The sequence below is a fragment of the Zosterops lateralis genome, assembly GCF_965231275.1.
Source record: "Zosterops lateralis genome assembly, chromosome: 37".
NCBI classification, from domain to species: Eukaryota; Metazoa; Chordata; class Aves; order Passeriformes; family Zosteropidae; genus Zosterops; species Zosterops lateralis.
The window spans coordinates 707,420-732,851 of record NC_139797.1 but is presented as its reverse complement, the minus strand read 5'-3'; the positions used below and the strand labels follow the sequence as shown (position 1 = coordinate 732,851).

General features: G+C 56.7%; 2 protein-coding genes and 2 long non-coding RNA genes across 4 annotated transcripts; 2 read left to right on the top strand and 2 right to left on the bottom strand.

Moving 5' to 3' along the window:
* Positions 1-1,800: 1,800 nt before the first annotated feature.
* Positions 1,801-6,328, bottom strand: KCNA7 (potassium voltage-gated channel subfamily A member 7; the record flags this gene model as incomplete). The annotated part of the gene is made up of 2 exons (XM_083882128.1): positions 1,801-2,831; positions 5,813-6,328. 2 exons carry the CDS (start codon positions 6,326-6,328, stop codon positions 1,965-1,967), a joined length of 1,383 nt encoding a protein of 460 aa, XP_083738254.1. The 3' UTR covers positions 1,801-1,964.
* A 1,134-nt stretch (positions 6,329-7,462) lies between these two features.
* Positions 7,463-7,816, bottom strand: LOC310921790. The gene is made up of 3 exons (XR_014592209.1): positions 7,770-7,816; positions 7,625-7,694; positions 7,463-7,519 (listed from the first exon to the last, which is right to left on the bottom strand). It is a non-coding gene; the product is annotated as an uncharacterized lncRNA (long non-coding RNA).
* A 1,689-nt stretch (positions 7,817-9,505) lies between these two features.
* On the top strand, positions 9,506-23,129 carry SNRNP70 (small nuclear ribonucleoprotein U1 subunit 70). The gene is made up of 10 exons (XM_083882028.1): positions 9,506-9,543; positions 10,306-10,463; positions 12,210-12,272; positions 12,614-12,668; positions 12,790-12,854; positions 13,224-13,286; positions 14,707-14,788; positions 19,927-20,028; positions 21,336-21,423; positions 22,506-23,129. The coding sequence occupies exons 2-10, from the start codon at positions 10,317-10,319 to the stop codon at positions 23,116-23,118; spliced, it is 1,278 nt and encodes a 425-aa protein (XP_083738154.1). The 5' UTR covers positions 9,506-9,543; positions 10,306-10,316; the 3' UTR covers positions 23,119-23,129.
* Positions 18,577-19,122, top strand: LOC310921819. The gene is made up of 3 exons (XR_014592212.1): positions 18,577-18,639; positions 18,727-18,839; positions 18,893-19,122. It is a non-coding gene; the product is annotated as an uncharacterized lncRNA (long non-coding RNA).
* Positions 23,130-25,432: the final 2,303 nt, after the last annotated feature.

Sequence of the window (25,432 nt, the reverse complement as noted above, 5' to 3'; positions counted from 1 at the left end):
GTCCTCGGTGTCCTCAGTGTCCTCGGTGTGTCACAGTGTGGCCTCGATGTGTCCTTGGTGTCCCCGATGTCCTCAGTGTCCTCAATGTGTCACAGCATGTCCTTGATGTCCTCGGTGTGTCACAGTGTGGCCTTGATGTCCCCGATGTCCCCGGTGTCCTTGCTGTCCTGGCGTGTCCGAGCTCTCCCCGTGTCCGAGCTCTTGTGCCCCCCCAGTTTGTCTTTGTTCACCCCAGCCCGTCCTGGTGCACCCCCAGTTTGTGCTGGTGCACTCCCAGTTCATCCCAGTGCACTCCCAGTTCATCCCAGTGCACTCCCAGTTCATCTCAGTGCACTCCCAGTCCATCCCAGTGCACTCCCAGTTCATCTCAGTGCACTCCCAGTTCATCCCAGTGCACTCCAATCCATCCCAGTGCACCCTGAGTTCATTCCAGTTCATCCTGGTGCCCCCCCAGCTCATCCCAGTGCACTCCCAGTTCATTCCAGTCCATCCTGGTGCACTCCCAGTTCATCCCAGTGCACTCCCAGTTCATCCTGGAGCACTCCCAGTCCATCCCAGTGCACTCCCAGTTCATCCCAGTGCACTCCCAGTCCATCCCAGTGCACTGCCAGTCCATCCCAGTGCACCCCCAGTCCATCCCAGTGCACTCCCAGTTCATCTCAGTGCACTCCCAGTTCATCTCAGTGCACTCCCAGTTCATTCCAGTCCATCCTGGTGCACCCCCACTCCATTTGAGTGCACCCCCAGTTCATCCTGGTGCCCCCCCAGTTCATCCCAGTGCACTCCAATCCATCCCAGTGCACTCCCAGTTCATCCTGGAGCACTCCCAGTCCATCCCAGTGCACCCCCAGTTCATTTGGGTGCAGCTCCAATCCATTCTGGTGCACTCCCAGTTCATTCTGATCCATTCCAGTGCACTCCCAGTCCATCCCAGTGCACTCCCAGTCCATCCCAGTGCACTTCAGTTCATTTGGGTGCACCCCCAATCCATCCTGGTGCACTCCCAGTTCATTGCAGTGCACTCTCAGTCCATTCCAGTCCATCCAGTGCACTTCAGTTCATTCCAGTGCACTCCCAATCCATCCCAGTGCACTCCCAATCCATCCCAGTGCACTCCCAATCCATCCCAGTGCACTCCAGTGCACCTCCAGTTCATTTGGGTGCACTTCCAATCCATTCCAGTGCACTCCCAGTTCATTCTAATCCATCCCAGTGCACTCCAATCCATTCTGGTTCACTCCCACTCCATCCTAGTCCATCCCAGTCCATTCCAGTGCACTCCAATCCATCCCAGTGCACTCCCAGTCCATCCCAGTGCACTTCCAATCCATCTCAATGCACTCCAGTCCATCCCAGTGCACTCCAATCCATCCCAGTTCATCCCAGTCCATCCCAGTGTGCTCCAATCCATTCTGGTTCACTCCCACTCCATCCTAGTCCATCCCAGTCCATCCCAGTGCACTCCAGTCCATCCCAGTGCACTCCAGTCCATCCCAGTGCACTCCAGTTCATCCCAGTGTACTCCAGTTCATCCCAGTGCACTCCAATCCATCCTGGTTCACTCCCAGTCCATCCCAGTGCACTCCCAGTCCATCCCAGTGCACTCCAATCCATCCTGGTTCACTCCCAGTCCATCCCAGTGCACTCCAATCCATCCTGGTTCACTCCCAGTCCATCCCAGTGCACTCCAATCCATCCTGGTTCACTCCCAGTCCATCCCAGTGCACTCCCAGTCCATCCCAGTGCACTCCAATCCATCCTGGTTCACTCCCAGTCCATCCCAGTGCACTCCAGTTCATCCCAGTGCACTCCCAGTTCATCCCAGTGCACTCCAATCCATCCCAGTTCATTCTGGTGCACTCCAGCCCATCCTGGTTCACTCCCACTCCATCCCAGTCCATCCCAGTCCATCCCCCGTTCCATCCTCCCCTGCATCCCCCCCACTCCTCCTCCTCCTCCCCATCTCACACCTCGGTCACCAACCTCCCCCCTCCCCATCCCTTCTCCCCTCCGGCCTCCCCGTCCACCCCCCAGCCCTCCCCTGCTCCCCCCTTCCCCTCGGGACCCTCCCCATTGTTTTCGGGGTGGTGGGGACACGGCGACGCCGGCACCGCTCCCCCGGCCTCTTCCCCCCTCAACTCCCTCCGGTAAAAATAAGAAAAATTGGAGACGATGACGGGCACGGGCAGGGAGATGGTGAGCACGCCGGCGATGGCGCAGAGCGAGCCCACCAGCTTCCCGCCCACCGTCACCGGCGCCATGTCCCCGTAGCCCACCGTGGTCATGGTGACCACCGCCCACCAGAAGGCCTGCGGGATGGACGTGAACGCCGTGGCCGCGTCCTCCGCCTCGGCGAAGTAGACGGCCGAGGAGAAGAGCACCACGCCGATCAGGAGGAAGAAAATCAACAACCCCAACTCCCTCATGCTGGCCTTGAGCGTCTGGCCCAGGATCTGCAGCCCCGTGGAGTGCCTCGACAGCTTGAAGACGCGGAAGACGCGCACCAGGCGGATGACGCGCAGCACGGCCAGGGACATGGCGGGCTGGCCGATGCCGCGCTGCCGCGCCAGCTCCGTGCCCAGCGCGATGAAATACGGCGCGATGGCCGCCAGGTCGATCAGGTTCATGGCGCTGCGGAAAAACGCCGCCTTGCTGGGGCTGGCCACCAGCCGGACCAGGAGCTCCAGCGAGAACCAGCAGATGCAGACGGTCTCCACAAGGAAGAAAGGGTCGGTCAGGCCCGAGCGGTGAGGAGGAGGAGGAGGTGGGGAGGAGGATGGTGAGGAGGTGTTGGTGGTGCTGGTGGAGGTGGGAGGGGAGGGTGAGGGCGGCTGTGGGGAGAGAAAAGAAATGGAGGTGAGAGAAAGGTGGAGAAAAGTGGTGGGTAGAGCAACCCCAGAGCCCCAGATCCACCACCCAGACCCCAAAATCCACCACCCAGACCCCAAAATCCATCACCCAGTGTGGGTTAACAGGGGTTGGAGACCCCCAAAATGGGTTAATGAGAGTTGGGTTATGGGTTAATGGGGTTAGAGACCACCCAGACCCCCAGATCCACCACCCAGACCCCAAAATCCACCACCCAGACCCCAAAATCCATCACCCAGTGTGGGTTAACAGGGGTTGGAGACCCCCAAAATGGGTTAATGAGAGTTGGGTTATGGGTTAATGGGGTTGGAGACCACCCAGACCCCCAGATCCACCAGCCAGACCCCCAAATCCACCACCCAGACCCCAAAATCCACCACCCAGACCCCAAAATCCATCACCCAGTGAGGGTTAACTGGGGTTGGGGACCCCCAAAATGAGGTGAACAGGGTTAGAGACCACCCAGACCCCCAAATCCATCACCCAGACCTCAAAATCTGTCACCCAGTGTGAGTAATGGGGATAGGGACTCTCGAAATGGGGTTAGAGACCACCCAGTGTGGGTTAACAGGGGTTGAAGACCCTCAAAATTGGGTTAGAGACCACCCAGACCCCCAGATCCATCACCCAGTGTGGGTAATGGGGGTTGGAGACCCTCAAAATGGAGTCAGAGACCACCCAGACCCCCAGATCCATCACCCAGACCCCCAAATCCATCACCCAGTGAGGGTTAACAGGGGTTGGAGACCCTCAAAATGAAGCAGACAAGGTTAGAGACCACCCAGACCCCCAAATCCATCACCCAGTGTGGGTTAACAAGGGTTAGAGACCCTCAAAATGGGGTTGGAGACCACCCAGACCCCGAGATCCACCAGCCAGACTCCAGATCCATCACCCAATGGGAGTTAATGGGGGCTGGAGACCCCCAAAATGGGTTAATGAGAGTTGGGTTATGAGTTAATGGGGTAAGAGACCACCCAGACCCCCAGATCCACCAGCCAGACCCCAAATCCATCCCCCAGACCCCCAAATCCATCCCCCAGACCCCCAAAATCCATCCCCCAGACCCCCAAATCCGTCCCCCAGACCCCCAGAATGTGTTAAAGGCGTTGGAGACCACCCAGACCCCCCCAAGTCCCATGGCAAAGGCACAGGAGGAGGAGGAGGAGGAGGAGGATGAAGGCTGGGGATGGCGAGGATGAGGATGAGGAGGATGGTGTGACAATGAGAGTGAGGATGAGGATGGCCATGATGAGGACACTGAGGATGAAGAAGATGAGGACAAGGACAGTGACAGTGACACCGAAGATGAAGGACCATGAGGATGATGAGGATGAGGATGGCCACGATGAGGACACTGAGGATGAAGATGAGGATGGTGACAACGACACCAAGGATGAAGGACCATGAGGATGAGGGTGGCCACAATGAGGACAAGGACAGCAATGATGACACTGAGGATGATGAAGATGATGAGGATGAGGATGGCCACGATGAAGACACTGAGGATGAAGAAGATGAGGACGGTGACAACAACACCCAGGACCACGAGGATGATGAGGATGATGACGAAGAAGGTGACAATGACACAGAGGACCACGAGGATGATGAGGATGATGAGGATGATGAGGATGGCCACGATGAGGACACGGAAAATAAAGAGGATGGTGACAATGACACCAAAGACCACAAAGATGATGAGGAAGAGGATGGACGTGGTGAGGACACTGAGAATGAGGAACGAGGACGAGGACGGTGACAACAACCTGGAAGATGAGGATGATTATGAGAATGATGATGGTGAGGATGAGGATGGCCACGATGAGGACACCAAGGATGAGGAATACAAAGATGGTGACAACAACACCGAGGACCACGAGGATGATGAGGGTAAGGATGAAGATGAGGATGATGAGGATGATGAGGATGATGAGGATGATGAGGATGATGAGGATGAGGATGATGAGGATGATGAGGACACTGGGTAGTGAGGAAGATGAGGACAAGGACAGTGACAACGACACCAAGGACCACGAGGATGATGAGGGTGAAAATGAAGATGAGAATGAGGATGAGGAAGATGAGGATGAAGATGGTGACAACGGCACCGAGGACCATGAAGATGATGAGGATGATGAGGATGACCACGATGAGGACACTGAGAACGAGGAAGACGAGGACAAAGATGGTGATAGTGACACCGAGGATGATGAGGATGATGAGGATGATGAGGATGACCACGATGAGGACACTGAGGATGAGGAAGACGAGGACAAAGACAGCGACAATGACACCAAGGACCACGAGGATGAGGATGAGGATGATGAGGATGAGGATGACCACAATGAGGACACTGAGTAGTGAGGAAGATGAGGAAAAGGACAGTGACAACGACACCAAGGACCACGAGGATGATGAGGGTGAAGATGAAGATGAGAATGAGGATGAGGAAGATGAGGATGAAGATGGTGACAACGGCACCGAGGACCATGAAGATGATGAGGATGGTGAGGATGACCACGATGAGGACACTGAGAACGAGGAAGACGAGGACAAAGACGGTGACAACAACACTGAGGACCACGAGGATGATGAGGATGAGCATGACGATGAGGAAGATGAGGATGAGGAAGATGAGGATGATGAGGATGGCCACAATGAGGACAAGGATGGTGACAACGACACCAAGGACCACGAGGATGAGGATGAGGATGAGGATGGCCACAATGAGGACACTGAGGATGAGGAAGATGAGGACAAAGACAGTGACAACAACACCAAGGACCACGATGACGATGACAATGACGACGACCACAGTGACGACACTCACGATGAGGGAGACGACAACAAAAACAACAACAACGCTGAGAACCACCAGGCCAACAACACCAACAAAAACAACAATCCCACCACCACCACCCACCCACCCCAAACCCCTCCATACCTCCTCCTCCTCCGCTCCAGCCCTGAACTGCGGCAGAGTCTCCAAGCAGAACACCACGATGGACACCAGGATGACCAGCACGGACAGCAGGGCCACCGCCCTGGCCGCCGGCGAGCTCTCGGGGTGCTCGCACAACAACCACGCCCTCCTCCTCAACCCTCCACGCGGCAACGCCGGCGGCTCCTCCACCGAGAACCCCTCGGCCTCGCGCAGCCGCTCCTCCGCCTCGTCCCCCAGCTGGTAGAACCTCAACTCCTCCAAAAACACGTCCAAGGGGACGTCAGGGGGTCTCCTGAGGCGCCCCCCGGATTGGTAATAGTAGAGGACGGCCCCGAAGGCGCCGCGGTGGCGGTCGAAGAAATACTCGCGGCGCTGGGGGTCGAAGAAGCGGCGGCGGCGCCGGGGGTCCCCCAGGAGGGTGTCGGGGAAGCGCCGCAGGGTCCTCACCAGCGTCTCGAAGCGCCGGCCCGACACGTTGATGGCCACGCGCTCGCAGCAGCCCAGGGGCTCCCCCATGCCCCCCGAGGACAGCCCCGGGCCGGGCACGGGAGGGGAGGACGGCACCGAGGGCAGCCTGAGGGATTTGGGGGGGTTTGAGAGGGGATTTGGGGGGTTTGAGGGGGTTTTGGGGTGGTTTTTTGGGGTTGGGAGGAGGTTTTTTGGGGTTTGGAGGAGGTTTTTTGGGGTTTGGAGGAGGTTTTTTGGGGTTGGAAGGAGGTTTTTTGGGGTCTGGGGGGATTTGAGAGGGGGATTGGGGGTGGTTTTTGGGGTTTGGGGGGATTTGAGAGGGGGTTTGGGGGGGTTATAGGGGAGTTGGGGGGTGTTTTTTGGGGTTGGAGGGAGGTTTTTTGGGGTTTGGAGGAGGTTTTTGGGGTTTGGATGAGGTTTTTTGGGGTTTGGGGGGATTTGAGAGGGGATTTGGGGTGTTTTTTGGGGTTGGGAGGGGTTTTTTTGGGGTTGGAGGAGGTTTTTTGGGGTTTGGATGAGGTTTTTTGGGGTTTGGGGGGATTTGAGAGGGGATTTGGGGGGTTATAGGGGAGTTTTGGGGTGGTTTTTGGGGTGGGAGGAGGTTTTTTGGGGTTGGGGGGATTTGAGAGGGGGTTTTGGGGGGTTTAGGGGAGTTGGGAGAGTTTTTTTGGGGTTTGGGAGGAGGTTTTTGGGGTTGGGGGGAGGTTTTTGGGGTGTGACAGTGGATCTGTGGGGGGAGTTCAAGGGTCTTGGGTGTTGGGGATGGTCTGGAACTTTCTGGGGGTTTCTGAGACTCTTGGGGGGTCCCTAAAAGTTCAGGGGACCCCAAAACTCTTGGAGGGGACCCTACAAATTCAAGAGACCCCAAAACTCTTGGGGGACCCTAAAGATTTGGGGGGAGCCCCTAAATTTTTTGGGGTCACCAGTATGGGATCCTTTGGGGGGGGGGTCCTACAGATTTGGGGGAATTTTTGGGGGGTCCCAGGGTGACCCCAGAGCGTTGGGGACCCCTCGGGGTCCTGGGGTGACCCCACAGATTTGGGGGAACCCTTAAAATATTTGGGGTCACCGATGTCACCCTGTCACCGGGTGTCCCCTGTCACCCCCCCCCACCCCGGGTGTCACCGGGTGTCCCCAACCCTCCTGACCCCCCCCAGGGGTCACCACTGGGGGTGACAGGCCCTGTCACTCCTCTGTCCCCAAAGTGTCCCCTCTGTCACCCCCGGGGGTCTCCAGCCCCTGTCCCTGTCACCAGGTGTCCCCAAACCCTGTCCCCTGCTGTCCCCAACCCTCCTGACCCTGTGTCACCAGCGGGTCCTTTGTCACCGGGTGACCCCAACCCACTGTCCCCAAGTGTCCCCTGTCACTGGTGTGTCCCCAACCCTCCTGACCCCTGTCACTGGGGTGTCCCCTCCTGTCACCAGGTGACCCCAACCCACTGTCCCCAAGTGTCCCCTCCTGTCACCGGGGTGTCCCCAACCCTCCTGACCCCTGTCACCAGGGGTGTCCCCTTGTCACCAGGGGTGTCCCCAACCCTCCTGACCCCTGTCACTGGGGTGTCCCCTCCTGTCACCGGGTGTCCCCAACCCTCCTGACCCCTGTCTTTGGGGGGGTGTCCCCTTGTCACCAGGGGTGTCCCCTTGTCACCAGGGTGTCCCCAACCCTCCTGACCCCTGTCACCAGAGTGTCCCCTCCTGTCACTGGGTGTCCCCAACCCACTGTCCCCAAGTGTCCCCTCCTGTCACCGGGGTGTCCCCAACCCTCCTGACCCCTGTCACCAGGGGTGTCCCCTTGTCACCGGGGTGTCCCCTCCTGTCACCGGGTGTCCCCAACCCCCTGTCCCCAAATGTCCCCTGTCACCGAGGGGGTCACCAATCCCTGTCCCTGAGTGTCCCCAACCCTCCTGACCCCTGTCACCAGGGGTGTCCCCTTGTCACCAGGGGTGTCCCCAACCCTCCTGACCCCTGTCACCAGGGGTGTCCCCTTGTCACCGGGGTGTCCCCTCCTGTCACCAGGGTGTCCCCAACCCACTGTCCCCAAGTGTCTCCTCCTGTCACCGGGGTGTCCCCTCTGTCACCAAGGTGTTCCCTCCTGTCACCAGGGTGTCCCCAACCCTCCTGACCCCTGTCACTGGGGTGTCCCCTCCTGTCACCGGGTGTCCCCAACTCCTGTCCCCAAGTGTCCCCTCCTGTCCCCAAGTGTCCCCTCCTGTCCCTGGGGTGTCCCCTCCTGTCACCAGGGGTGTCCCCAACCCTCCTGACCCCTGTCACCAGGGTGTCCCCTATTGTCACTGGGGTGTCCCCTGCTGTCCTCAGGGGTGTCCCCTGCTGTCACCAGGGGTGTCCCCAGCCCCCCTGTGCCCCCCCTTTTCCCCCGTCACCCGGGTGTCCCCAGCCCCCCCCGTCCCCCCCACCCCGGGGGGTGTCCCCTGCCCGTGTCACCGCCGGGTGTCCCCGACCCGCCGTGGCGCTGTCCCCGCCGCTGTCCCGTAAACAGGGAGGGTGACACAGGGTGGCCCCGCGGTGTCGGGTTCCCCCCCAGGGCTAAAAATAACGGGGGGGGGGGGGTGAGGGGGGGGGAGGACCCGGGTGTCCGGTCACCCCCCCCACCCCACCCCACCCCCCCCCCGGGGTCATGGTGTCACCGACTGTCCCCAAGGAAAGGGGGGGGACACCTCGGGGTGGGGGGAATGGGTGTCCCCCCTCTTCTCCCACCATGGCAGCAAAATTTTGGGGAGGGGGCGACACCTCAAAAAGGGGGGGGGGGGGGGGGGGTGTCACCTTGGTTGCCATGGCAACAGGAGGGTGGGGGAGTGACACCTTTATTTATTTGAAGTGTCACCTCGGTTGTCATGGTAACCACACGAGGTGTGTCTCCCCCTCCTCATTAACTCACATTGGTTGCTATGGCAACCACCCGCCTGTCCCCCCTCCCCGTTGCTACACAGGATGCCCCCCACCGTTGCCATGGAAACCGCCGTTGCCACCAATAAACCACGCCCCCATCGCTTTAGGGGGCGTGGCCACCCTTGTTGCTACGGCCAAGCCCCGCCCTTAACAACCGCTCCACAAGCCACGCCCCTTTCTTATCCCCACCTCCATTGGCCGCTCCGCCTTCTTTAACCACGCCCCCTTGCTTTGGCCACGCCCCCTCCCTCAGCCGTTACCAAACCCCGCCCCTGTTTCCCGGCGTGCGCTCACTTCCGGCGGCGCATGCGCAGTGGGGAGGCGCGCGCGGAGCGGCCGGGCCGGAGGGAGCGCGGGGTCCGTGAGGGCCGAGACCGGCCCGGGGCGATCCGGGGGGATCCGGGCGGGATCCTGAGGGGAAACGGGCCCGGGAGAGACCGGGGAGGGACCGGGGAGAGGTCCAGAGGGGCGGGGGTGTGGTGGGAGGGGTGTGGGGTGGGTGTGTGAGGGGGTGGGGGGGGTGCGGTGAGGAGTTGGGGGGTTTGAGGGGGGGTTTGGGGGGTTTGAGGGGGAATTTGGGGGTTGTGGGGGGAGTTGTGTGGGGAATTTGGGGTTTATGGAGAGGGTCGGGGTGGGTATGGGGGTCTGGGGGTGTCTGGGTTGGGGTTATTGGGGTCTATGAGATTTTTGGGGGTTTCTGGAGGGGATTTGGGGTGTCTGGGTTGGGGTTTGGGGGGTCCAGGGAGGTTTTGGGGGGTCCCAGATGGGGTTTTTGGGGTCCATGAGGTGTTTGGGGGTCTTTGGAGGGTATTTTGGGGGGGTCTGGGTGTGTCTGGGTTGGGGTTTTTGGGGTCGGGATGGGATTTTTGGGGGTCAGTGTGGGGTTTGGGGGGGGTCAGGATGGGGTTTCTGGGGTCCTATGTGGGTTTTGGGGGGTCAGGATGGGGTTTCTGGGGTCCTATGTGGGTTTTTGGGGGTCAGGATGGGGTTTTTGGGGTCCAGTGTGGGATACAGTGTTTGCAATGAGGGCAGAATTGGGGCCGTTTTTGGGATTTTTGGGGTTTTTGGGGTCCAGGGTGGTCTCAGGGGGTCCTGACCCACCCTGTACCCCCCCAGCAGAGCCCCCCAGGATGACGCAGTTCCTGCCCCCCAACCTTTTGGCCCTTTTTGCCCCCCGGGACCCCATCCCTTACCTGCCCCCCCTGGAGAAACTGCCCCACGAGAAGCACCACAACCAGCCCTACAGCGGCATCGCGCCCTACATCCGCGAGTTCGAGGTACCCCCGACCCCAAAACCCTGCACAGACCATCCCCAGAGCCCCAAAAATCCCTCCCCAGATCCCCAAAATCCCCCACAGATTGTCCCCAGACCTCCAAAATCCCCCACAGATTGTCCCCAGACCCCCAAAATCCACCACAGATTGTCCCCAGACCCTCCCCAGACCCCTAAAATCCCCCACAGAGTGTCCCCAGACCCCCAAAATCCCCCACAGATTGTCCCCAGACCCTCCCCAGACCCTGAAAATCCCCCACAGATTGTCCCCAGACCCCCAAAATCCCCCACAGATTGTCCCCAGACCCCCAAAATCCACCACAGATTGTCCCCAGACCCCCAAAATCCCCCACAGATTGTCCCCAGACCCTCCCCAGAACCCGAAAACCCCACACAGACCGTTCCCAAACCCCCAAAATCCCCCACAGACCCTCCCCAGACCCCTAAAATCTCCTCACAGACCCTCTCCAAACCCCTGGGACCCCCAAAACCCCACACAGACCCTCCCCAGACGCCTAAAATCCCCCAAAACCCCACAGAGATTGTCCCCAGACTGCCCGAGACCCCCAAAATCCCACACAGACCCTCCCCAAACCCCTCAAGACCCCGCACAGACCCTCCCCAAACCCCTCAAGACCCCCAAAATCCCACACAAACCTTCTCCAGAACCCTCTAAGACCCCCAAACCTCACCCCAGACTGCCCCCAGACCCCCATAATCCTACCCCAAACCCCCTCCCCACCCCCAAAACCCCACACAGACCCTTCCCAGACCCCCATAACCCCCCCAAAACCCCTCACAGACCCCCCCCAAAACCCCCCAAACCCCACCCCAGACCGCCCCCAGACCCCCATAACCCTGCCCCAAACCCCCTCTCCACCCCCAAAACCCTCCTGGAGCCCCCCAAAACCCCACACAGACCCTCCCCAGACCCCCAAAACCCCACACAGACCCTCCCCAGAACCCCCCGAGACCCCCATAACCCTGCCCCAAACCCCCTCCCCACCCCCAAAACACCCCTGGAGCCCCCCAAAACCCCACACAGACCCTCCCCAAACCCCTCAGGACCCTGAAAACCCCACACAGACCCTCCCCAGACCCCCATAACCCCCCCAAAACCCCACACAGACCCTCCCCAAACCCCCATAAACCCCCCAAAACCCCCCAAACCCCACCCCAGACCGCCCCCAGACCCCCATAACCCTGCCCCAAACCCCCTCTCCACCCCCAAAACCCTCCTGGAGCCCCCCAAAACCCCACACAGACCCTCCCCAGACCCCCATAAACCCCCCAAAATCCCACACAGACCCTCCCCAGACCCCCAAAACCCCACACAGACCCTCCCCAGAACCCCCCGAGACCCCCATAACCCTGCCCCAAACCCCCTCCCCACCCCCAAAACACCCCTGGAGCCCCCCAAAACCCCACACAGACCCTCCCCAGATGCCCATAACCCCCCCAAAACCCCTCACAGACCCCCCCCAAACCCCCATAAACCCCCCAAAACCCCCCAAACCCCACCCCAGACCGCTCCCAGACCCCCATAACCCTGCCCCAAACCCCCTCTCCACCCCCAAAACCCTCCTGGAGCCCCCCAAAACCCCACACAGACCCTCCCCAGACCCCCAAAACCCCACACAGACCCTCCCCAGAACCCCCCGAGACCCCCATAACCCTGCCCCAAACCCCCTCCCCACCCCCCAAACCCCCCTGGACCCCCCCAAACCCCCTTTAACCCCCTGTTCCCCAGGACCCCCGCGATGCCCCGCCGCCGACACGCGCCGAGACGCGCGAGGAGCGCATGGAGCGCAAGGTACGTCCAGGAACCCCCCAGAAACGGGGGGAAAAACCCCCCAAAATCTGCTGCAGCCCCACCCAGGGGAGCTCAGCCCCTTCCCCACGAGGCTGAGAATGTTTTAGGGGTCCCCAAAACCGGCACTAAGAGGATGTTACCCCCGAAATTTCAGCTCATTCCCAATTCTGAATTTTACTCATTATTCCCCTGAGTTTTAGGGGATCCTCACTTTTCGCTGCTGGGATTTTTTTTGGGGGTCCCCCCCTGGATTTTGGGGGGTCCTGAGGTCACCTCACTTGCATTTTTTGGTCATTTTTCCCATTTTTTGGTCACTTTTCCCCTTTTTTGGCCCCCGACAGCGGCGGGAGAAGATCGAGCGAAGGCAGCAGGAGGTGGAGTCCGAGCTCAAGCTCTGTAAGTTGGGGGGTCCTGTGGGGGTCCTGTGGGGCTGAGGAGGGTCCTGTGGGGCTGAGGGGGATCCCCCCTTTTCCTCTGACCCCTCCTGACCCCCCATTTTCCCTTTTTTTCCCCCCAGGGGACCCCCACAACGACCCCAATGCTCAAGGAGACGCCTTCAAAACCCTGTTCGTGGCCAGAGTGGTGAGTAATGAGGAGAGAAAATGGGGTCTCCCCCCAATTCAGGGGGATTTCCACCAATTTTTGGGGTTTCTCCAGATCCTTGGGGGTCTCTCCTCAATTTTTGGGGTCTCTCCAGGCTGTGGGGGGTCCCCAATCCACTTTAATTTTGGATTTTCCTCCCTAATCCCTGATTTCTTTAGTCTGTGGAAGTCCACGATACTCCCCCATAATTTATGGGGTTCCCTTTAATCTTTGGGATTTTCTCCTGATTTTTATGGATTTTCTCAATCTTTGGGTTTTCCCCCAAATATTCCAAGGTCCCCAAATTTTTGGGAAAACCCCTCCCCAGTTTGGGGTCACCCCCATTTCCCATTTTTTGTTTCTCCCCAGAATTACGACACGACGGAGTCGAAGCTGCGCCGAGAGTTTGAGGTTTATGGCCCCATCAAGAGGGTGAGTTGGGGGGTCTCCCCCCAAAAAAAACACCTCCCTGAGCCCCCTTTGGGGTCCAGAGGGGTCACACCTGTCCCCACACCTGTCCCTCACCTGTCCCCACACCTGTCCCCACACCTGTCCCCACACCTGTCCCCACACCTGTCCCACACCTGTCCCACACCTGTCCCCACACCTGTCCCCACACCTGTCCCCACACCTGTCCTCACACCTGTCCCTCACACCTGTCCCCACACCTGTCCCCACACCTGTCCCCACACCTGTCCCTCACCTGTCCCCTCACCTGTCCCATACCTGTCCCCACACCTGTCCCCACACCTGTCCCCACACCTGTCCCCACACCTGTCCCTCACCTGTCCCATACCTGTCCCCACACCTGTCCCACACCTGTCCCCACACCTGTCCCCACACCTGTCCCCACACCTGTCCCACACGTGTCCCCACACCTGTCCCCTCACCTGTCCCCTCACATGTCCCCACACCTGTCCCCTCACCTGTCCCCACACCTGTCCCCCACACCTGTCCCACACCTGTCCCCACACCTGTCCCCTCACATGTCCCCACACCTGTCCCCTCACCTGTCCCCACACACCTGTCCCCACACCTGTCCCCACACCTGTCCCCTCACCTGTCCCCACACCTGTCCCCACACCTGTCCCCACACACCTGTCCCCACACCTGTCCCCACACCTGTCTCATACCTGTCCCCACACCTGTCCCCTCACATGTCCCCACACCTGTCCCCACACCTGTCCCACACCTGTCCCCACACCTGTCCCCACACCTGTCCCCTCACATGTCCCCACACCTGTCCCCACACACCTGTCCCCACACCTGTCCCCACACCTGTCCCATACCTGTCCCCACACCTGTCCCTCACCTGTCCCCACACCTGTCCCCCACACCTGTCCGCACACCTGTCCCCACACCTGTCCCTCACCTGTCCCCACACCTGTCCCCCACACCTGTCCCCACACCTGTCCCCACACCTGTCCCCACACCTGTCCCACACCTGTCCCCACACCTGTCCCCACACCTGTATCCCCACACCTGTCCCCACACCTGTCCCACACCTGTCCCACACCTGTCCGCACACCTGTCCCCGCACCTGTCCCACACCTGTCCCCACACCTGTCCCCACACCTGTCCCCACACCTGTCCCCACACCTGTCCCCACACCTGTATCCCCACACCTGTCCCCACACCTGTCCCACACCTGTCCCACACCTGTCCCCACACCTGTCCCTCACCTGTCCCCACACCTGTCCCACACCTGTCCCTCACCTGTCTCACACCTGTCCCACACCTGTCCCCACACCTGTCCCCTCACCTGTCCCCACACACCTGTCCCCACACCTGTCCCCCCACACCTGTCCCCACACCTGTCCCCTCACCTGTCCCACACCTGTCCCACCTGCAGATCTACATGGTGTACAACAAGCGCTCGGGGAAGCCGCGCGGTTACGCCTTCATCGAGTACGAGCACGAGCGGGACATGCACTGTGAGTACCCCCAGAGCCCCTCCCCGGGACCCCCCAAAAATCCCCCCAAAATTCCGCATGTCTGACCTTTCACCCGCTTCCCCCAATTCACACCTGGGGGAGCCCCGTGGTCGCCCCGGGGCCGGGCGCCAGGTAAGTACCGGGGCGGGGCCACCGGGCGTGGTCAAGGCGCAGGTGGCCGTGGCTACCGGTGGTCAAGGGTATGAGTGGACAAAGCTCAGGTGGCCGAGGGTGCAGGTGGACAAGGCTCAGGTGGCCAAACTAGAGGTGGACAGTGGTCAAGGTGGCCGAATTTACAGGTGGACAGGGCTCCATGTGGCCAAACTAGAGGTGGACAGGGCTACCAGTGGTCAAGGTGGCCAAACTAGAGGTGGACAGGGCTACCAATGGTCAAGGTGGCCGAATTTACAGGTGGTCAGGGCTCCGCGTGGCCAAACGACACGTGGGCAGGGCTCCAGGTGGTCCAGGTGTAGGTAGCCAAGGCTACCAAGGGCCCAGGTAACGAGGCTACAGGTGGCTACAAGCTCTAAGTGACCAGGGCTACCGGTGGCCAAAGTCCTGATGGTCAAGAGGTGGTGGCCGAGGCTGTGGTTGGCCGAGGCCGCAGACAGGTACAGGGACAGGTGGTGGCCGAGGTCACGGGTAGCCGAGGCATGAACAGAGCCACCATTGGTGGCCAAGGCTGCACACCTGGTGGCCAAAGTAGGGGCAGAGCCTTGGTGGCCAAATACAGGACATGGTTGGCCAATGGCGGGGTTGGCCAAGGCTACCATTGGCTGGCTTGGAGGAAAGCGTGGCTACCATTGGCCAGTGGTGCCGTTGCCTAATCTATGATTGGTCAAGGCGACCGTTGGCCAAGATTGCAGGTAGCCCAACTGTGGGTAGCCAGGGCTGTGGTTGGCCAAGGCTGTGATTGGCCAAGGGTTTGGTTGGCCAAGGCTCCAGTTGGCCAAAGCTCCAGGTAGCCAAACTTCAGGCAACCAACGCTACTGTTGGCCAAGGCTTTGACTGGCCACACTAGAGGGAAACAAGACTATGGTTGATGCCGTAGACCAAATCCACGGGTAGAGTTACTGTTGGCCAAGTCCACCATTAGCCAACCCGCTGTTGGCCAACGTTCTGTTGGTCAAGGCTACCATTGGCCAGACACCCCATTGGTCAAGCATCGAGATGGCCAAGCCTGTGGGTGGAGCTCCCACTGGCAACTTTCCATTGGCCAACAACCAGTTGGGTCAACCTTGCATTGGCCAACCTTCCATTGGCCAATGACCAGTTGGGTCAACCTTTCATTGGCCAACGCTCAGTTGGGTCAACCTTCCATTGGCCGACACCCAGTTGGGTCAACTTTCCATTGGCCAAGGCCCAGTTGGGTCAACCTTCCATTGGCCAACGCCCAGTTGGGTCAACCTTCCATTGGCCAACGCCCAGTTGGGTCAACTTTCCATTGGCCAACCTTCCATTGGCCAACACCATTGGCCCATCCTGCAGTGGGCGCGTCGTGCCAGTGCCGCTCTCTCTCTCCACCTGGGGGCGTGTCCTGGGGGCGTGTCCCAGGGGTGTGTCCCAGTTCCGGGGGTGTCTCCTGGCTCGACTAGGGGCGTGTCCTGATTCTGGGGGTGTGTCCCAGCTCCACCCTTATCCCGCCTCCACTGGGGGCATGTCCTGGTTCCCTCTGTGGGCGTGTCCCATCCTCGGTGGGCGTATCCCATCCTCGGTGGGCGTATCCCATCCTCGGTGGGCGCGTCCCATCCTCGGTGGGCGTATCCCATCCTCGGTGGGCGCGTCCCATCCTCGGTGGGCGCGTCCCATCCTCGGTGGGCGTGTCCCATCCTCGGTGGGCGCGTCCCATCCTCGGTGGGCGTATCCCATCCTCGGTGGGCGCGTCCCATCCTCGGTGGGCGTGTCCCATCCTCGGTGGGCGTATCCCATCCTCGGTGGGCGCGTCCCATCCTCGGTGGGCGTGTCCCATCCTCAGTGGGCGTGTCCCATCCTCGGTGGGCGTGTCCCATCCTCGGTGGGCGCGTCCCATCCTCGGTGGGCGCGTCCCATCCTCGGTGGGCGTGTCCCATCCTCGGTGGGCGCGTCCCATCCTCTGTGGGCGTGTCCCATCCTCGGTGGGCGTGTCCCATCCTCGGTGGGCGCGTCCCATCCTCGGTGGGCGCGTCCCATCCTCGATGGGCGCGTCCCATCCTCGGTGGGCGTGTCCCATCCTCGGTGGGCGTGTCCCATCCTCGGTGGGCGTGTCCCGTCTCGGCGTGTGCGGTGGGTGGGGACGGAGACGGCGGCGTTTCCCCGGTTGTATTAACACTGTTTTATTGTCACTGCAGCCACCTTTGTGATGGCTTTTGCCACTGCTGGCTTGCAGCTGATCCTAATGCTCCCCCCTCCACACCTCAGTGTATGGTTGGTATAAGGGTTTGTATCCTGGTAAGACACGTTTGTAAACCCCCAAACCCAAATAAAATAAATATTATTCATTTTGGGGAGGGTTTGGGGGGAGTTTTCACACCCCCCGACCCCTCCCCAGGGGCAGCAGAGGAGTTTTATGGGGGGTTTGGATTTTTTTTTTTTTTTTTTTTTGGAGAGGAGACCCCTCCCCTCACAGCCAGGCTGGGCCGGGCTGGGGGTGTTGGGGTCAGACCCCTCCCCATAATATTAATTTAAACCCCCCCCATTCCCTTTAATTTAATTTAATTTAAGGGATCCCCTCCCCAGTGGTTTTTTTTTTTTGGGGAGGGGGCTCCTCGCAGCGCCCCCCCCTCACCTCACAGACCCTTCCCAGCGCGGGCAGGGAGCGAATAATCCCACCTGGAATTCCCAAATTTAACCCCCTTAGACCCCTCCCCAAATCCCCATCACGGTCACAACCTCAGTCTCCGCTGAGGTGGGGACAAGTGACCCCCCCCCAGGATATTTTATTTTATTTTGGGGAGGGGGCCCTCAAGGACCCCCCCCTCAACCCCTCAATTTGGGGGGCGACCAGGCAGGACCCCCCCAAACCCCCCCAAAGTTGTGCCCCCCCCGTGTGAGGAGGAGGAAGATGAGGATGAGGAGGGGAGGGGGGGGCGCTCCAAGTGCCCCCTCCCCACCCCAAAAATATTTTGGGGACCCCCCCCCCAAAAACAAGGCTGGATGTTTGTGTGGGGCCTACAGTTTATGGGGGGGGGTCGGGATCAGGCCCCATAGTGGGGGGGGGTCGGGTATTTTTGGGGTTTTTTGGGGGGTGGGAATTAAGAGGAGGGGGCTCAGCCCCCTCCCCAAAATTTGGGGAGCGACCCCTCCCCTGGTCCCATCGACCGAGGGGGGGGCCTGGGGTGGGGGGGGTTCATTAAGGGGCTTTTTTTGGGGTGGGGGGCTCAGAGCCCCCCCCTCCCCTTTTGGGGGGTGGGGGGATCCCCCAATGGGATTTTTTTTTTGGGGAGGGGGTGTTTTATTTTTGGGGAGGGGGCTGCGAGGTAGGACTGGGTCTCAGGTAAGGCCCCAGCGCCCGTCCCAGGAGCGGCTTCGTCTGGAGGGGACCCCCCCTCACCTGTGTCACCTGTGTCACCTGTGTCACCTGTGGGGGGGGGACACACGGACCCGACCCCCCCCCCCCCCCAGCACCCAGGACTCGAATGGGAGAATTGGGGAGGGGGGCAAAATTTGGGGAGGGGGAGTCTGGGGAAGGGTCAGGGGGGGTGTGGGGCGGGGGCTGCGTCCAGCTGGAGGTGCCTCGTTTTTGGGGAGGGGGGAGTTTGAGTTGCCCCCACCCCCCCAAAAAAAAATAAATTAAAGGGTTGGGGGCAGTGCAGGTAAGGCAGAGATGGGGGTGACCCCTCCCCAAATTAATCTGGGGGGGGGTCATTAAATAGGTAAAAGAGGAGACCCCCCCCAAAAAAAAAAATTAGGGTGGGTGAAATTCCCCCAAAAAATTTAATGGGAGGGGGGCAATAAAACAGGTAAAAGAGGAGACCCCCCTCCCCAAAATTGAGGTGTTGGGAGTCAGGTAACAGGTGAAAGGGGTGAAACCCCAAAAAATTTAATGGGGGGGGTCGTTAAACAGGTAAAAAAGGTGATGTCCCCCCAAAAAAAATTAATGGAGGGGGGAATAAACAGGTAAAAAAGGTGATACCCCCCCAAAATTGAGGTGTTGGGGGGTCAGGTAAAAGGTGAAGGGGGTGAAACCCCCAAAAAATTTAATGGGGGGGTCGTTAAACAGGTAAAAAAGGTGATACCCCCCCCCCAAAAAATGAGGTGTTGGGGGGTCAGGTAACAGGTAAAGAGTGTGAAACCCCCCCCAAAAATGGGGAGGGGTCGTTAAACAGGTAAAAGAGGTGATACCCCCCCAAAAAAAATAAATGGGAGGGAGAATAAACAGGTAAAAGAGGTGATACCCCCCAAAAAATGAGGTGTTGGGGGTCAGGTAACAGGTGAAGGGGTGAAACCCCAAAAAATTTAATGGGGGGGGTCGTTAAACAGGTAAAATAGGTGATACCCCCCCCCAAAAAAAAAAAAAAATAAAGGTTGGGGGGGTCAACAAACAGGTAAAAGAGGTGATGACACCCCAAAAAATTAAAAAAAAAAAAAAAATTTGGGGGTTTAATTTATGGGTTGGGAGGGGGGTCAATTTACAGGGGGAAGTGGTGACCCCCCCCCAAAAAAAAAAACAACCAAGAAATTGTTGGGGGGGGTCCATAAATCCCCCCCCAAAAAAAATATTTTATGGTGTTGGTTTGGTTGAGGGGGAGTTAATTAATATTTTTATTTTTTTAAGGGTGGGGGGCACCACCTTAAGCCCCCCTCCCCTTTTTTATTCCATTTATTTTTATTTTTTTAGGGGGGGTGGGATATTTTTTAAGGCATTTTTTAAATGAGAAATGTAAGAATTTTATTTTAATTTATTTATTTTTTTAGGAGGGAGGGGCGATTTTTTTTTTTGGGGGGGGGGTGGGATATTTTATTAGAGATTTTTTTTTTAATGAGAAAATTAGGAATTTTATTTTAATTTATTTATTTTTTTAGGAGGGAAGAGCGATTTTTTTAAGGGAGGGGTGGGCGGGCTGAGGCGGCCCCGCCCTGGCTAACGCCCCCTCCCCTTTTTTACCCCCCCCAACCCCATTTTTGGGACCTCCCCCCTCCCCAAATTTGATTTTTGGCAGCCGCCTACAAACACGCCGACGGCAAGAAAATCGACGGGCGCCGGGTGCTGGTGGACGTGGAGAGGGGCAGGACCGTGAAGGGATGGAGGCCCCGGCGCCTGGGTGAGACCCCTCCCCAAATTAAACACCCCCTCCCCAATTTAAAAATCCCTACCTGAATTAAAAAACCCTTCCCTGAATTAAAAAAATCTCGTCCCCGAATTAAAAAAATTGAAATTCAAATTAAAAAAATCCTCCTCGAATTAAAAAAAAAAAAATCCTCCTCGAATTAAAAACCCCCCTCCCCAAATTAGGGACCCCCTCCCCAATTTAAAAATCCCTCCCTGATTAAAAATCTCCTTCCCTGAATTAAAAAACTGATCCTTGAATTAAAAACCTCCTCCCCAAATTAAAAAAACCCTTCTCAAATTGGAGTCACTTTTGGGGTCAGTTTTGGGTCAGTTTTGGGGTCACTTTGGGGTCACTTTGGGGTCAGTTTGGGGTCAGTTTTGGGGTCACTTTGGGGTCACTTTGGGGTCAGTTTGGGGTCAGTTTTGGGGTCACTTTGGGGTCAGTTTGGGGTCAGTTTTGGGTCAGTTTGGGGTCACTTTTGGGTCAGTTTGGGGTCAGTTTGGGGTCAGTTTTGGGGTCACTTTGGGGTCACTTTGGGGTCAGTTTTGGGGTCACTTTTGGGTCAGTTTTGGGGTCAGTTTTGGGGTCAGTTTTGGGGTCACTTTGGGGTCACTTTTGGGTCAGTTTGGGGTCAGTTTGGGGTCACTTTTGGGTCACTTTTGGGTCAGTTTTGGGGTCAGTTTGGGGTCAGTTTGGGGTCAGTTTTGGGGTCACTTTGGGGTCAGTTTGGGGTCACTTTTGGGTCACTTTTGGGTCAGTTTTGGGGTCAGTTTGGGGTCAGTTTGGGGTCAGTTTTGGGGTCACTTTGGGGTCACTTTGGGGTCAGTTTGGGGTCAGTTTGGGGTCAGTTTGGGGTCAGTTTTGGGGTCACTTTGGGGTCACTTTGGGGTCACTTTTGGGTCAGTTTGGGGTCAGTTTGGGGTCAGTTTTGGGGTCACTTCGGGGTCAGTTTTGGGGTCAGTTTTGGGGTCAGTTTTGGGTCAGTTTGGGGTCAGTTTTGGGGTCAGTTTTGGGTCAGTTTGGGGTCAGTTTTAGGGTCAGTTTGGGGTCAGTTTTGGGATCAGTTTTGGGCCAGTTTGGGGTCAGTTTTAGGGTCAGTTTGGGGTCAGTTTTGGGGTCAGTTTGGGGTCACTTTGGGGTCAGTTTTGGGGTCAGTTTTGGGGTCACTTTGGGGTCACTTTGGGGTCACTTTGCCCCCCATTTCCCCAGGGGGAGGTCTGGGGGGCTGTGGGTCACTTTGGGGTCACTTTGGGGTCACTTTGGGGTCACTTTGCCCCCCTGACCCCCGTGTTCCCCAGGGGGAGGTCTGGGGGGCACCCGGCGCGGCGGGGCCGACGTCAACATCCGACACTCGGGACGGGACGACACCTCCCGCTACGACGAGCGGTGAGTCGCCCTTGGGACCCCCTTGGGACCCCCTTGTCACCCTTGGGACCCCTTTGTCACCTTTGGGACCCCCTTGGCACCTTTGGGACCCCTTTGTCACCTTTGGGACCCCCCTGTCACCCTTGGGACCCCTTTGGGACCCCTTTGTCACCTTTGGGACCCCCAGGATGGACTTTGGGACCCCCCAGGACACCTCAGGGACCCCCTTGGGACCCCCTGGAATGGATCAGGGACCCTCGGGGACCCCCAGGACACCTCAGGGACCCTTTTAGGACCCCCTGGAATGGGTCAGGGACCTCCAGGACACCTCAGGGTCCCCCTGCAATGGGTCAAGGACCCCCTGCAATGGGTCAGGGACCCCCTGGGACACCTTGGGGCAGGTCAATGACCCCCAGGACCCCCTTGGGACCCCCTGCAATGGGTCAGGGACCCCCTGCAATGGGTCAGGGACCCCTGGGACACCTTGGGGCGGGTCAATGACCCCCAGGACCCCCTTGGGACCCCCTGCAATGGGTCAGGGACCCCCTGGACACCTCAGAGTCCCCCTGAAATGGGTCAAGGACCCCCTGGAATAGGTCAGGGACCCCCTGGACACCTCAAGGACCCCCTGGAATAGGTCAGGGACCCCCTGGACACCTCAAGGACCCCCTGGAATGGGTCAGGGACCCCCTGGACACCTCAAGGACCCCCTGGAATGGGTCAGGGACCCCCTGGACACCTCAAGGACCCCCTGAGATGGCTCAGGGACCCCCTGGGACACCTTGGGATGGGTCAGGGACCCCCTTGGTACCCCCTGCAATGGGTCAGGGACCCCCTGGAATGGGTCAAGGACCCCCTGGGACACCTTGGGGCGGGTCAGGGACCCCCAGGACTCTCTTGGGACCCCCTGCAATGGGTCAGGGACCCCCAGGACCCCCTTGGTACCCCCTGCAATGGGTCAGGGACCCCCTGGAATGGGTCAGGGACCCCCTGGGACACCTTGGGGCGGGTCAGGGACCCCCAGGACCCCCTTGGAACCCCCTGCAATGGGTTAAAGACCCCCCCAAGCCCCCCTGACCCCCCTGCCCCTCCTTTCCTGGCAGCGACCGCGAGCGTGAACGAGAACGCGACCGCCGCGAGCGCTCGAGGGAACGGGAGCGGCGCCGCTCTCGCTCCCGGGAGCGCCGCAGGAGGACGCGGAGCCGCGAGAAGGACGAACGGGAGCGAAAACGCGCCGGGAGCCGCGACCGCAGCAAAGACCGGGAGCGGGAGCGCGACAGGAAACGGCGCTCGAGATCCCGAGAGCGAAAACGAGACCGAGAACGGGACAAAAAGGACGAAGGACCGCCAGAAGGGATGGAAAATCCTGAAGATTTAACAGGAGGAGGAGGAGGAGAACCGGGAGGCCCCGAAGGGATGGCGGGAGATTCGGCGGAAAAACGGGAGAGAGAACGGGAAAGGCGCCGGGGACACCGGGACAGGGAGCGCAGACGGGACAGGGAACGGGAACGGGAACGGGAGCACAAACGGGAACGGGAGAGACGCGACGAGAGGGGGACGGGAGCGGGAACGGGCCAGGCCGGGGCCGGGCCCGAGGGGGGAGACCCCGGAGCCGCCGGAGACGCCGAGATGTTTTTAGGGGCCGAGGGGTTGCAGCCCCCCGAGGGGTTCATGGGGGCCGAGAATGGGTTTCTGATGGAGGGGAATATGGAGTGAAGTAAAGGGGGGAATAAAGGAGTTTTATTGGAAAATAAATGGATTTTTCAGGTTTTTTATTCTTTAATTTTTTTAAATTTATTTTTGGGGATTTTTTAAAAATAATTTTGGGGGTTTGGGGATTTTTTCTGGGTATTTTTTGGGTGATTTTTTAAAATTATTTGGGGATTTTTTTTTAATTATTTTTGGGGTTTTGGGATTTTTTCTGGGTATTTTTTTGGGATTTTTAAAAATTATTTGGGGAATTTTTTAAATTATTTTTGGTGTTTTGGGGAGTTTTTCTGGGTATTTTTTGGGTTTTTTTTTAATTTTTTTTGGGTTTTTTAATAAATTTTTTGGGGATTTTTTAAACTTTTTTTGAGGTCTTTTATTATTTCTGGGAGGGTTTTTTGGGATGTTTTTTGGGGGGAGAAGTTTGGGATTTTGGGAGAATTTTTTGGGATTTTTTTTGGGGTTTTTTTGGGGGGTTTTTTTGGGTTTTTTTAATGTTTATTTGGGTTGTTTTTTTTTTTTTTGAGGGGGAGAGATTTGGGGATTTTTTGGGATTTTTTGGGATTTTTTTGGGATTTTTTGGGATTTTTTTTAATGTTTTTTGGGTTTATTTTTTGGGGAAGGTTTGGGTTTTCTCTGTGTGTGTTTGTTTGGGGTTATTTTATTTTGGGGATGTTTTTAGGGGCCGAGGGGTTGCAGCCCCCCGAGGGGTTCATGGGGGCCGAGAATGGGTTTCTGATGGAGGGGAATATGGAGTGAAGCCAAGGGGGGAATAAAGGAGTTTTATTGGAAAATAAATGGATTTTTTGGTGGTTTTTAAAAAAAATTTTAAAAAATTTTTTGGCGGTTTTTGGGAATTTTTCTGGGTTTTTTTTGGCGATTTTTAAAAAAATTTTTGGGGTTTTTTAATATATATTTTTTTGGGTTTTTTATTATTTCTGGGAGGGGTTTTTGGGATTTTTTGGGGGTTTTTTTTGGGGGTGGTTGGGTTTGGTGTTTTGGGGTTTTTTTGGGGTTTTTTTGGGTCTTTTATTATTTCTGGGAGGGTTTTTTGGGATTTTTTTGGGGTTTTTTTTGGGGTGGTTGGGTTTGGTGTTTTTTGGGATTTTTGGGTTTGTTTTTTTTCTTTAATTTTTTGGGGTTTTTTAATATATATTTTTTGGGATTTTTAAACTTTTTTTTTGTGTCTTATTATTTCTGGGAGGGTTTTTTGGGATGTTTTTTGGGGGAGAGGTTTGGGATTTTGGGAGAATTTTTTTGGGACTTTTTCTGGGGGTTTTTTGGGTTTTTTTAAATGTTTATTTGGGTTTTTTCGGGGGGGATTTTTTTGGGATGTTGAATTTTTTTCTCTGTGTGTGTTTGTTTGGGGTTATTTTATTTTGGGGATGTTTTTAGGGGCCGAGGGGTTGCAGCCCCCCGAGGGGTTCATGGGGGCCGAGAATGGGTTTCTGATGGAGGGGAATATGGAGTGAAGCCAAGGGGGGAATAAAGGAGTTTTATTGGAAAATAAATGGATTTTTTTGTATTTTTTATTTTATAATTTTTTTTTATTTTTTGGGGATTTTTTAAAAATAATTTTTGGGGTTTTTGGGATTTTTTTCTGGGTTTTTTTGGGGGGATTTTTTAAAATTATTTGGGGGATTTTTTTTAAATTATTTTTGGGATTTTTGGGAATTTTTCTGGGTTTTTGGGGGATTTTTAAAAATTATTTAGGGATTTTTTAAAATTATTTTTGGGTTTTTTGGGAGTTTTTCTGGGTGTTTTTGGGTATTTTTAGAAATTATTTGGAGATTTTTTTTAAATTACTTCTGGGGTTTTTAAAATTTTTTTATTATTTTTTTTTAAAAATATATAGGGATTTTAAAATTTTTTTAAAAAATTATTTTGGGGATGTTTATTATTATTTTTGGGGAGTTTTTTGGACTTTTTTGGGGGTGTGTTGTAATTTTTTTTTAATTACTTTTGGTGGGTTTTTGGTGTTTTTTGGGGTTTTTTTTATTATTTTTGGGATTTTTTTCTGGGGTGGTTTTTTGGGGGGTTTTGGGGTATTTTTTAATTATTTTTGGGGTTTTTTTGGTTTTGATTTTTTGGGGTATTTTGTGGATTTCTATTTTTGGGGGAGGGGATTTTTTTTTAAAGGAATTTAGTTTTTTTTTTTTTTTTGCTTTAATTTTATTATTTTTGGGGAGTTTTTTTGATTTGTATTTTTTTGGGGGGGCGAGGATTTTTTGGGGGGTTTTCCCTTTTTTATTTTTTATTTTTTGGGGGCTTCTTTTTGCTTTTTTTATTATTTTTTCGAAGGATTTTTTTTGGGGGGGGAGGA